The sequence below is a fragment of the Salvelinus alpinus genome, chromosome 7 (genome assembly GCF_045679555.1).
Source record: "Salvelinus alpinus chromosome 7, SLU_Salpinus.1, whole genome shotgun sequence".
NCBI lineage: Eukaryota > Metazoa > Chordata > Actinopteri > Salmoniformes > Salmonidae > Salvelinus > Salvelinus alpinus.
The window spans coordinates 1,172,948-1,186,671 of record NC_092092.1 but is presented as its reverse complement, the minus strand read 5'-3'; the positions used below and the strand labels follow the sequence as shown (position 1 = coordinate 1,186,671).

At 42.7% G+C, this 13,724-nt stretch overlaps 1 protein-coding gene across 1 annotated transcript in view; it reads right to left on the bottom strand.

Moving 5' to 3' along the window:
- The window catches only part of LOC139580193 (cadherin-related family member 1a-like), a 30,409-nt gene extending 18,379 nt beyond the window's left edge, over positions 1–12,030 (bottom strand). The window contains exons 1-8 of the mRNA XM_071408772.1: positions 11,898–12,030; positions 9,902–9,997; positions 8,342–8,487; positions 8,141–8,191; positions 7,941–8,030; positions 7,540–7,626; positions 3,792–3,908; positions 2,399–2,542 (exon numbers count right to left, since the gene is read on the bottom strand). Coding sequence (XP_071264873.1) covers positions 2,399–2,542; positions 3,792–3,908; positions 7,540–7,626; positions 7,941–8,030; positions 8,141–8,191; positions 8,342–8,487; positions 9,902–9,997; positions 11,898–11,973 — 807 coding nt within the window. The 5' untranslated portion in view covers positions 11,974–12,030. The remainder of the gene's footprint in view (positions 1–2,398; positions 2,543–3,791; positions 3,909–7,539; positions 7,627–7,940; positions 8,031–8,140; positions 8,192–8,341; positions 8,488–9,901; positions 9,998–11,897) is intronic.
- Positions 12,031–13,724: the final 1,694 nt, after the last annotated feature.

Below are 13,724 nucleotides of genomic sequence, written 5' to 3'. Positions count from 1 at the left end.
ATAAATCATAAAGAAATGGCATGAAAAATATTTAATAAAAAGTACTGGAACATACACTATATATACAAAACTATGTGGACATCCCTTCCCCCCTAGTGGATTCGGTTGCTGTCAGGTGTATAAAATCGAGCACACAGCCATGCAATCTCCATAGACAAACATTGGCAGTAGAATGGCCCGTACTGAAGAGCTTAGGGACATTCAATGTGGCATCGTCATAGGATGTCAACTTTCCAACAAGTCAGTTCGTCAAATATCTGCCCTGCTAGAGTTGCCCCGGTCAACTGTAAGTGCTGTTATTGTGAAGTGGAGAAACATGTAGGAGCAACAACGGTTCAGCCACGAAGTGGTAGTCCACAAGCTCACAGAACGGGACCGCAGAGTGCTGAAGCGCGTAACAATAGTCTGTCCTCAGTCGCAACACTCACAACCGAGTTCCAAACTGCCTCTGGAAGCAACGTCAGCACAAGAACTGTTCGTCGGGAGCTTCATGAAATGGGCTTCCGTGGCCGAGCAGCCACACACAAGCCTAAGATCACCATGCACAATGTCAAGCGTCGGCTGGAGTGGTGGAAAGCACGCCGCCATTGGACTCTGGAGCAGTGGAAACGCGTTCTCTGGAGTGATGAATCACGCTTCACCATCTGGCAGTCTGACGGACAAATCAGATGCCAGGAGAACGCTACCTGCCCGAATGCATAGTGCTAACTGTAAAGTTTGTTGGAGGAGGAATAATGGTCTGGGGCTGTTTTTCATGGTTCGGGCTAGGCCCCTTAGTTCCAGTGAAGAGAAATCTTTACGCTATGGCATACAATGACATTCTAGATGATTCTGTACTTCTAACTTTGTGACAACGGTTCGGGGAAGACCCTTTACTGTTTTAGTATGAAAATGCCCCTGTGCACACAGGTACATACAGAAATGTTTTGTTGACATCGTTGACTGGCCTGCACAGAACCCTGACCTCAACCCCACCGAACACCTTTGGGATGAATTGGAACGCCGACTGCGAGCCAAGCCTAATCGCCGAACATCAGTGCCCAGACCTCACTAATGCTCTTGTGGCTGAATGGAAGCAAGTCCCCACAGCAATGTTCCAACATCTAGTGGAAAGCCTTCCCAGAAGAGTGGAGGCTGCTATAGCAGCAATGTTCCAACATCTAGTGGAAAGCCTTCCCAGAAGAGTGGAGGCTGCTATGGCAGCAATGTTCCAACATCTAGTGGAAAGCCTTCCCAGAAGAGTGGAGGCTGCTATTACAGCAATGTTCCAACATCTAGTGGAAAGCCTTCCCAGAAGAGTGGAGGCTGTTATAGCAGCAATGTTCCAACATCTAGTGGAAAGCCTTCCCAGAAGAGTGGAGGCTGTTATAGCAGCAATGTTCCAACATCTAGTGGAAAGCCTTCCCAGAAGAGTGGAGGCTGTTATAGCAGCAATGTTCCAACATCTAGTGGAAAGCCTTCCCAGAAGAGTGGAGGCTGTTATAGCAGCAAAAGGGGGGGATCAACTCCATATTAATACCCATTATTTTGGAATGAGACTTTCGACGAGCAGGTGTCCACATACTTTTGGTAATGTAGCGTATGTTATTATGGCAAGATGTTATTCAAAAATAACTAAATTACAATGTATTGATTATAAAGCAATGACTTGCAAAAATTCCCAAAAGTTCAAAAAATAAAGTCTTACAGCTTTTCTATAACAGGGTTATGTGTTAAAGACCAGAGGATCATCAGGTTGTGTTGTGCTTACAGGAAGTGAGACCTCGTAGACGTAGCCAAAGTAAGGAGGTTGTGTTGTACTTACAGGAAGTGAGACCTCGTAGACGTAGCCAAAGTAAGGAGGTTGTGTTGTACTTACAGGAAGTGAGACCTCGTAGACGTAGCCAAAGTAAGGAGGTTGTGTTGTACTTACAGGAAGTGAGACCTCGTAGATGTAGCCAAAGTAAGGAGGTTGTGTTGTACTTACAGGAAGTGAGACCTCGTAGACGTAGCCAAAGTAAGGAGGTTGTGTTGTACTTACAGGAAGTGAGACCTCGTAGGCGTAGCCAAAGTAAGGAGGTTGTGTTGTACTTACAGGAAGTGAGACCTCGTAGATGTAGCCAAAGTAAGGAGGTTGTGTTGTACTTACAGGAAGTGAGACCTCGTAGACGTAGCCAAAGTAAGGAGGTTGTGTTGTACTTACAGGAAGTGAGACCTCGTAGACGTAGCCAAAGTAAGGAGGTTGTGTTGTACTTACAGGAAGTGAGACCTCGTAGACGTAGCCAAAGTAAGGAGGTTGTGTTGTACTTACAGGAAGTGAGACCTCGTAGACGTAGCCAAAGTAAGGAGGTTGTGTTGTACTTACAGGAAGTGAGACCTCGTAGATGTAGCCAAAGTAAGGAGGTTGTGTTGTACTTACAGGAAGTGAGACCTCGTAGACGTAGCCAAAGTAAGGAGTTCCAATGAAGGCTGGAGGAGTGTCTTGGGCGTCGAGGACGTTGATGGTTATGGTAGCTGTAGATGTCAACACCTGGTGCTTCCCTTTGTACTGTCCACCCCCATCCTGATGGATACAACAGAAGGTTAGACATTGGACATGGTAAATCATGACTGATTACGCAGTGCTGATGTTACGGGCTAAAATCACAGTACTTTGCAGAAGTTAACCCTCTGTGTAAAGGCTGTAACGGTGTTTAATAGTGAGGAGGTACCACATCCCCCTGAACTGCACATCCAGACACTCCATCCCACTCATGAAAAATACCTTCTCCAATGGCGCAAAGGGGCGATACTTCAGACTGAGGAGAGAGTTGTCACAGACCCCCCCCCCCCCCCCCCCCTTATCTGCTACAGCTGCACCATGTACATTTCATCCTGCTTTCTATGTGATCAGGCGTCCGTTAGAATACACTAACATATAGTGTATTCTAACGTATAATAACATATAATAAAGGGCTCGTGTTGTTGTTTACAAACATCCTGTCGTAAAACAACGTGCTCCTTCACCCGAGACAATTAGTCAATCAGCTGCCATGCGGTGGGGTCAAGGGTCACGTTGTAGTGTGGCCTTAGGTAATCGGGGCTGACCCACCACAAGAGAGACAGGGAAGGTGGAGAGAGAGCATACACTCTCCCTCTGAGGCCCAGAGACAGAAACGGAAGAGAGAGAGTTTACCCTCCCTCCCTCTGAGGCCCAGAGACAGAAACGGAAGAGAGAGAGTTTACCCTCCCTCCCTCTGAGGCCCAGAGACAGAGACAGAAGAGAGAGAGTTTACCCTCCCTCCCTCTGAGGCCCAGAGACAGAAACGGAAGAGAGAGAGCATACACTCTCCCTCTGAGGCCCAGAGACAGAAACGGAAGAGAGAGAGTTTACCCTCCCTCCCTCTGAGGCCCAGAGACAGAAACGGAAGAGAGAGAGTTTACCCTCCCTCCCTCTGAGGCCCAGAGACAGAGACAGAAGAGAGAGAGTTTACCCTCCCTCCCTCTGAGGCCCAGAGACAGAAACGGAAGAGAGAGAGTTTACGCTCCCTCCCTCTGAGACAGAGACGGAGAGAGAGTTTACCATCCCTCTAAAGCCCAGAGACAGAGGAGAGAGAGTTTACCATCCCTCTAAAGCCCAGAGACAGGGCCAGAAGATATCAGCATTCCCAGACCAGACCAGACAGGTGTGACACATTGCTCTTTGGGGTTTTGGGTCTTGGTATCTATAAAGCACTTTGTGACAACTGCTGATGTAAAAAGAGCTTAAATATTTTTGGGGGGGGATTAACTGATTGATGGATTGATTGACACATAGCTGGCCTTCATCTCACCTTGGCAACCACTATCACAAAGTGTGTTGCTGTGGTCTCGTAGTCGAGCGTCTGGCCTGGTTTGATCCGCAGGACCCCACTGTGGCCGTCGATGGTGAACCTGGTAGCAGTGGTGCCCTGTGAACAGACAGCAGAACCCTGTATTATGATAATGCATACTGAGATCTAGACTTAACTAATCACACCCTCCGTTCAATGACTAATCGCACCCTCCGTTCAATGACTAATCGCACCCTCCATTCAATGACTAATCACACCCTCCATTCAATGACTAATCGCACCCTCCATTCAATGACTAATCACACCCTCCATTCAATGACTAATCACACCCTCCATTCAATGACTAATCACACCCTCCATTCAATGACTAATCACACCCTCCATTCAATGACTAATCACACCCTCCATTCAATGACTAATCGCACCCTCCATTCAATGACTAATCGCACATCAAACCAACCAATGACTAATCGCACATCAAACCAACCAATACCACATCACACATCAAACCAACCAATACCACATCACACATCAAACCAACCAATACCACATCACACATCAAACCAACACCATGTCACACATCAAACCAACCAATACCATGTCACACATCTAAATATGGCTAAAACAACCAATAACAGTCGACATAAGAACAGTGCCAACTACTGTTTGCTTGCTGATGGCCAAAAGCGACCCTAAGCTTCAGCTAAGTCCTCAATAACTTCCTGAAATGTAATTGAAATGTAATCCACTAGAGAGGCACCATTTCCTGTCACCACTCTAGTGTAAAATTAATTGTTTTCTCTCCACAGATGGCTTCCTTCCTGTTTTTATCAAATACATGCCCTTAGCATCCATCTGGTCCTTTGTACACTGAACAAAAATCTAAAACGTAACATGCAACAACTTCAACGATTTTACTGAGTTACAGTTCATATCAGGTTATAAATTCATTAGGTCCTAATCTTTGGATTTCACATGACTGGGAATACAGATATGCATCTGTTGGTCACAGATACCTTTATAAAAAAGGTAGGGGCGTGGATCAGAAAACCAGTCAGTATCTGGTGTGACCCACATTTGCCTCATGCAGCGTGACACATCTCTTTCGCATAGAGTTGATCAGGCTGTTGATTGTGGCCTGTGAAATGTTGTCAAACTCTGTTCACAACGTTGACATCAGCAAACCGCTCGCCCACACGACGCCATACACGCTGTCTGCGATCTGCACGGTACAGTTGATACCAGGATTAATCCGTGAAGAGCACACTTCTCCAGCATGCCAGTAGCCATCGAAGGTGAGCGTTTGCCCACTAAAGTAGGTTACGACACCGAACTGCAGACAGGTCAAGACCCTGGTGAGGACGACAAGCATGCAGATGAGCTTCCCTGAGACGGTTTCTGACAGTTTGTGCAGAAATTCTTCGGTTGTGCAAACTCAGTTTCATCAGCTGTTTGGGTGGCTGGTCTCAGACAATACCACAGGAGAAGAAGCCAGATGTAGCGTGGTCTGCTGTTGTGAGGCCGGTTGGACGTTCTGCCAAATTCTCTAAAAGGACATTGGAAGCGACTTATGTTAGAGAAATGAACATTCAATTATCTGGCAACAGCTCTGGTGGACATCACTGCAGTCAGCATGCCAATTACACGCTCCCTCAAAACTTGAGACATCTGTGGCATTGTGTTGTGTGACAAAACTGCACGTTTTAGAGTGGCCTTCTATTGTCCCCAACACAAGGTACACCTGTGTAATGATCATGCTGTTTAATCAGCTTCTTGATATGCCACACATGTCAGGTGGATGGATTATTTTGGCAAATGAGAAATGCTCACTAACAGGGATGTAAACAAATTTGTGCACAAAATTTGAGAAAAATAAGCTTTTTGTACGTATGAAACACTTCTGGGATCTTTTATTTCAGCTCATGAAACATGGGACCAACATTTTACATGTTGCGTTTATATATAGTACAACAGTGGTGTGCAGAACGGCATCTCATAAAGTACAACTCGTCGATCCTTGTCACGGACGGGTTATTACAGCAGGCGACCACACCGTCTGCTGTAACAAGAAGAAGCAGCTCCAGTGGACAATTAAGGTATGAAAAAACATTGCCAGGTCCGATGAATCACAGTTCCTGTTGCGTCATACTGATTGCAGAGTCAGGATTTGGTGTTGGTAGCATGAGTCCATTGTCCCGTCCTGGCTGGTGTTAACGGTACAGGCTGGTGGTGGCGGTGGTGTAATGGTGTGGGGAACGTATTTCCTGATACATGTCGGGTCCCTTGATAACAATTGAGCAACGTTTGAATGCCACACCTTCTAGAATCCAGACCCCGAAGGATTCAGCTTGTTCTGGAGGCAAAGGGGGGTTCCAAACTGGTACTAAATGGAGGGGGGTCCAAACTGGTACTAAATGGAGGGGGGTCCAAACTGGTACTAAATGGAGGGGGGTCCAAACTGGTACTAAATGGAGGGGGGTCCAAACTGGTACTAAATGGAGGGGGTCCAAACTGGTACTAAAAGGGGGGGTCCAAACTGGTACTAAATGGAGGGGGGTCCAAACTGGTACTAAATGGAGGGGGGTCCAAACTGGTACTAAAAGGGGGGGTCCAAACTGGTACTAAATGGAGGGGGGTCCAAACTGGTACTAAATGGAGGGGGTCCAAACTGGTACTAAAAGGGGGGGTCCAAACTGGTACTAAATGGAGGGGGGTCCAAACTGGTACTAAATGGAGGGGGGTCCAAACTGGTACTAAATGGAGGGGGGTCCAAACTGGTACTAAAAGGGGGGGCCAAACTGGTACTAAATGGAGGGGGGTCCAAACTGGTACTAAATGGAGGGGGGTCCAAACTGGTACTAAATGGAGGGGGGTCCAAACTGGTACTAAATGGAGGGGGGTCCAAACTGGTACTAAATGGAGGGGGGTCCAAACTGGTACTAAATGGAGGGGGGTCCAAACTGGTACTAAATGGAGGGGGGTCCAAACTGGTAATAAATGGAGGGGGGTCCAAACTGGTACTAAAAGGGGGGGGGTCCAAACTGGTATACCTAATAAACTGGCCACTATTATATATACAGTATATTTATACATATATTATTATATATTATCTACTGTATGACAATGGACCCCCCATATGTCAGAGCAGCTCACAGATTACTGCACCTGTACATAGCCCATCTATAATTTTGCCAAAACAACTACCCCCCCCCCCTACGGTATTAATTTATTTATTTTGCTCCTTTGCACCCCATTATTTCTATCTCTACTTTGCACATTCTTCCACTGCAAATCTACCATTCCAGTGTTTTACTTGCTATATTGTATTTACTTCGCCACCATGGCCTTTTTTTTGCCTTTACCTCCCGTATCTCACCTCATTTGCTCACATTGTATATAGACTTATTTTTCTACTGTATTATTGACTGTATGTTTGTTTTACTCCATGTGTAACTCTGTGTTGTTGTATGTGTCGAACTGCTTTGCTTTATCTTGACCAGAGGTCGCAATTGTAAATGAGAACTTGTTCTCACCTTGCCTACCTGGTTAAATAAAGGTGAAATTAAAAAATAATTAAAAAAATATATAACCTTTGATCTAACTCTGAACTCTCTGTCAGACCAGGACAGTGTTCATTAGGGCAAACCGTTGCAAAATGTTTTATTTGACAAGTTCAGAGAGTCCCTCCCTGTTTTAGAACATGTTCTTCTATGTATGAGCCAGACCCAGGGCTGTGGACATGATCTACCAGTAAGTAGTAGTTGACACTGCCTCCAGAGCCCATGTCTTTATCCACCGCTTGTACTCTGTAAATGCTGCTTCCAGCCGCAGTGTCCTGCAGATGACACAAACATAAATGTCATTATTTATAACATTGCCTGTGCGCTTATCTAGTACATATCTGGTAGAGCTCTAATAACAGGGTATCGTTACTGGTCGACATGTCATACAGGCCCCTGGGGTAGTGAAATCGCATTATCTCGAAAACACACGATGTCAATATGGACATCTATCATTATCTTTAAACATTATCTCTGAACACGCGACACCAAACATTGACATCTATCATTACCTTTAAACATTACCTCTGAAGACATTTTAAAACAAAGACAGAGCTGTCTTCCTGTTGACGACGGGTTTAACACTGACCTCGGGGACGTCTACGGCGAAAGGCAGGTTTTGGAACTCTGGTTGCTCATCATTGGCATCGGTGACAAACACCCATATCGTCTCGACAACCTAAAGGAAGGAACAAACAGATGACATCACAACAGCCCAGCTGAGAAGCCTGGTATGGTTATTGTATTAGCATATGGGCCTATACATGTTGTTGTCAAAGCTCAGCTCACCTTATTCCGACCATCTGTTATGCTAACAAAAGCTACGATTTCACCTTGTTTCTGACAAAACAAACAAAGAACACGTTGTTAACAGCACTTCGAAACAGCATTGTGGGTAATGACAAACTCACCAACACACGCAAGTCTTGGTTCTGGTTCTCAGGAGATTACTGGACATAATGTTGTCAAAGCTTCCTGTATTACACTCACCTCTCTGTCCAGTTCCTGAATGAGAGTTATGTTTCCTGACTTAGGGTCCACTCTCAGGTATTCTCTGGTGCCCTTCTCAAAGGTCAGGCCAAACCACACGGCATCCCCCTCTGGGTCGGTACCGTTTAGGATATATAGCTGTGTTCCTGTGGGGTCACAGACAGAAATAGCACCTGCTTATGAATGTGTTATGAATGTGTTATGAATGTGTCATGAATGGTTATGAATGTGGTATGAATGATTATGAATGTGTTATGAATGGTTATGAATATGGTTATGAATATGGTTATGAATGTGTTATTAATTTTATGAATGTTTATGAATGTTTATGAATGGTTATTAATGTGTTATGAATGTGTTATGGATGTGTTATGAATGGTTATTAATGTGTTATGAATGTGTTATGAATGGTTATTAATGTGTTATGAATGTGTTATGAATGGTTATGAATGTGTTATGGATGTGTTATGAATGGTTATTAATGTGTTATGAATGTGTTATGAATGGTTATTAATGTGCTATGAATGTGTTATGAATGTGTTATGAATTCATTATGAGTTCATTATGAATGCGCTATGAATGCGTTATGAATGGTTATTAATGTGTTATGAAAGTGGTATGAATGCTTATGAATATGGTATGAATGGTTATGAATGTGGTATGAATGGTTATGAATGTGGTATGGAGTCTATGTAGGTACCCTTCAAATAATAGAATTACTGAATTTGGTGAAAGCATTGCCTATCAAGTACACGAAAGGCAACCCATCTCTACAGTTGTACAGAAGATAATCATAAGAAAGACGATCATACCATGAACCGGATCTAGACTCAAAGTTAATTCTGAGATGTATATCATTGATTCTATTTCTAAGTCATGACAGACCCATTGACTCGAATGGGAATTCCCGTTCTACTGATTCTATTTCTATGGTGTATTATTGTATTGTCAGATTGTTAGTTATATTGGTTGACAGCCACTCCTTCATCTCTTTTGTTTTCCTGGCTAAGCCTATTAGTGTGCGTCCACCTCCCACTGCAGGGCATTATGGGGATGCAGCTCAATGCTGCTCATGTGATCAGTCTATCATTAGAAGACCTGGGTTCAAATACTATTTGAAATCTTTCAGTCCTGGGCCCAACCAACTCTAAAGGTGCGTCTGCCCTAGGACCGAGTTGGTGAAACCCTGCATTAAGTAAGCGCAATCAAGCATAAATTATTAAAAATGTTTTTAAATATTAGTTTAAATGTTTTTAAAATATTATTTAAAATGTTTTAAAATAGTATTTAAAATGTTTTAAAATATTATTTTAAATGTTTTAAAATATAATTTAAAATGTTTTAAAATAGTATTTAAAATGTTTTAAAATAGTATTTTAAATGTTTTAAAATAGTATTTTAAATGTTTTAAAATAGTATTTAAAATGTTTTAAAAACGCTGCTCTTGAAACACAAGATCCATCACAACCACATTGCGATTTTCTTAGAATTTAGCCACATTAAAATTTAAATAATTAACTAAATAATCGTCGCATTTATATAAGTGTTTACAACACTCACCGACTTCTGTGTCTTCTGAGATACTGAACAGAGCCATATTCCCATTGGTGCTGCTCGGTCCGTTGTCATAGAAATAGGGAGCGTAGTCAGTTTGTTCTGGGTGGAGAAGAAGAAATGAATCAAAACGTAGAGTTGAATGTGTCATTTATAGCAAGGAGCACTTTACAGCGTGTTCACAAACACAAACAGGTATATGACAATCTAAAGATAACAAGCATGCTATCATAGTGTCCAGTTCACACATTATAACACAGGCTATCGTAGTGTCCAATTCACACATTATAACACAGGCTATCATAGTGTCCAGTTCACACATTATAACACAGGCTATCGTAGTGTCCAATTCACACATTATAACACAGGCTATCATAGTGTCCAATTCACACATTATAACACAGGCTATCATAGTGTCCAGTTCACACATTATAACACAGGCTATCATAGTGTCCAATTCACACATTATAACACAGGCTATCGTAGTGTCCAAATCACACAATATAACACAGGCTATCATAGTGTCCAGTTCACACATTATAACACAGGCTATCATAGTGTCCTGTTGACACATTATAACACAGGCTATCATAGTGTCCAATTCACACATTATAACACAGGCTATCGTAGTGTCCAATTCACACATTATAACACAGGCTATCATAGTGTCCAATTCACACATTATAACACAGGCTATCATAGTGTCCAATTCACACATTATAACACAGGCTATCGTAGTGTCCAATTCACACATTATAACACAGGCTATCATAGTGTCCAATTCACACATTATAACACAGGCTATCATAGTGTCCTGTTCACACATTATAACACATGCTATCATAGTGTCCTGTTCACACATTATAACACAGGCTATCATAGTGTCCAGTTCACACATTATAACAGGCTATCATAGTGTCCTGTTCACACATTATAACACAGGCTATCATAGTGTCCAGTTCACACATTATAACACAGGCTATCATAGTGTCCAATTCACACATTATAACACAGGCTATCGTAGTGTCCAAATCACACAATATAACACAGGCTATCATAGTGTCCAGTTCACACATTATAACACAGGCTATCATAGTGTCCTGTTGACACATTATAACACAGGCTATCATAGTGTCCAATTCACACATTATAACACAGGCTATCGTAGTGTCCAATTCACACATTATAACACAGGCTATCATAGTGTCCAATTCAGACATTATAACACAGGCTATCATAGTGTCCAATTCACACATTATAACACAGGCTATCGTAGTGTCCAATTCACACATTATAACACAGGCTATCATAGTGTCCAATTCACACATTATAACACAGGCTATCATAGTGTCCTGTTCACACATTATAACACATGCTATCATAGTGTCCTGTTCACACATTATAACACAGGCTATCATAGTGTCCAGTTCACACATTATAACAGGCTATCATAGTGTCCTGTTCACACATTATAACACAGGCTATCATAGTGTCCTGTTCACACATTATAACACATGCTATCATAGTGTACAATTCACACATTATAACACAGGCTATCATAGTGTCCAATTCACACATTATAACACATGCTATCATAGTGTCCAGTTCACACATTATAACACAGGCTATCATAGTGTCCTGTTCACACATTATAACACAGGCTATCATAGTGTCCAATTCACACATTATAACACAGGCTATCATAGTGTCCAATTCACACATTATAACACATAATCATAGTCAATTCAATACTTCTAACACCTGTGGTAATATTCATCTGAATATTCTAATACAATAATTGTACTCACTTGCTGAAGAGGCAGAGCAGCAGAAAGAAACAGGACAGTTCAATGTCAATAGAGGTCAATACAATAGTACAACTTACACACACACACACCACAAACACATACAGACACATGCAGGGGGATTAGGAAGGAAAACAAGGTACAGGAACTCCTGTGAAGTGCTAGTATCACGACAGGACAGAGATAAGAAAACGTACCCAGAGAGGGAGAAAGAAGAGTAACCAGGAAGACTAAGAGGAAAATACACCGTCTTTTTTTCTTTTGGTTCTTCATCCTGACGGAGGTGGAAGAAGAAGGCGGCTTGTCAGGATCCAGGCGTCTCTCGCTAGGCGGCTCAGTCGCTAGACGTCTCAGCTCAGCGGAAGGGGGGCTGGAGCAGGGTTCTCAGAGCGGCGTTAGTCCAGTGACGTATCCTATCTTCCACTCCTTTACTTCACAGCCACAACAGACATCTTAGACAGACCTTGTCTACCGCTGCTCTCACCCCATCAATGTGAGACTGTTCCCCACAGAGAGACAACAAGATATATAATGTAACAGACTGTTGTTCCCCACAGAGAGAGACAACAAGATATATAATGTAACAGACTGTTGTTCCCCACAGAGAGAGACAACAAGATATATAATGTAACAGACTGTTCCCCACAGAGAGAGACAACAAGATATATAATGTAACAGACTGTTCCCCACAGAGAGACAACAAGATATCTAATGTAACAGACTGTTGTTCCCCACAGAGAGACAACAAGATATCTAATGTAACAGACTGTTGTTCCCCACAGAGAGACAACAATATATCTAATGTAACAGACTGTTCCTGTCAGAGCTGCTAGGAGTACTGGGTGGAGGAGTCAAGCGCAGAGAGCAGGTATTCAAGAACGTGGATTTATTTCCTGTAGACAGGGAAAACGATCATGCCCAAACACACGGGCGCATGAAAATACCAGTCCAAACACACAGGACTAAACTGTCCGGAAAATATAGAATCCACAATAAAAATCCAACACCAAATAACAGAGAACAAGCCCGCACAAAAGCCAGCGGGCCTACTGCCCTTAAATAGCCTACCCACAAAACTAAACTCAAAACAGGTGCACCCAATCAGCCCAAACTAACAGAAACAAAAAGAAGAGAATCGATGGCAGCTAGTAGGCCGGTGACGACGACCGCCGAGCGCCGCCCGAACAGGAAGAGGCACCATCTTCGGCGGGATTCGTGACAGTTCCCCACAGAGACTACCCACTGGGCACAGACGTCAGTTCAACCTGTAGTTTTGATTTACATTTGGTTGAGTTATTAACTAACGTGAATTCATTGTGAAATCAACACAAAATGTCACCATGACATTGAATTTGAGTTCAAAGTTGGGTGGGAAAAAAAGACAATTCCCTTATGTCAATAACTGTTTGTAAATCCAATCAGTTTTCCATGTTGATTCAGCATCATCACATAGATGTTTAATTTTATTTAAATGACGTGGAAAGTGTCTAGGAGATATCTCACCTCATCTCACAACATAATGCAGTGCCTTAAGTTTTCATACCACTTAAACAAATTCCACATTTTGTTGTGTTACAGCCGGAATTCAAAATGGATTAAATAAATAAAATATTTCACCCATCTACACACAATACCCCATAAATACAAAGTGAAAACATGTTTTTAGAAATGTTAGCAAATTTATTGAAAACGAAATACAGAAATGTCTAATTTACATAAGTATTCACACCACTGAATAAATACATGTTAGAATCACCTTTGCCAGTGATTACAGCTGTGAGTCTTTCTGGGTAGGTTTCTCAGAGCTTTGCACACCTGGATTGTACAATATTTGCACAGTATTCTTTAAAAAATTCTTCGAGCTCTGTCAGTGTCACACCCTGATCTGTTTCGCCTGTCCTTGTGATTGTCTGCACCCCCCTCCAGGTGTCGCCCATCCTCCCCATTATCCCCTGTGTATTTATACCTGTGTTCTCTGTTTGTCTGTTTCCAGTTCGTTTTGTTTCGTCAAGCCTACCAGCGTT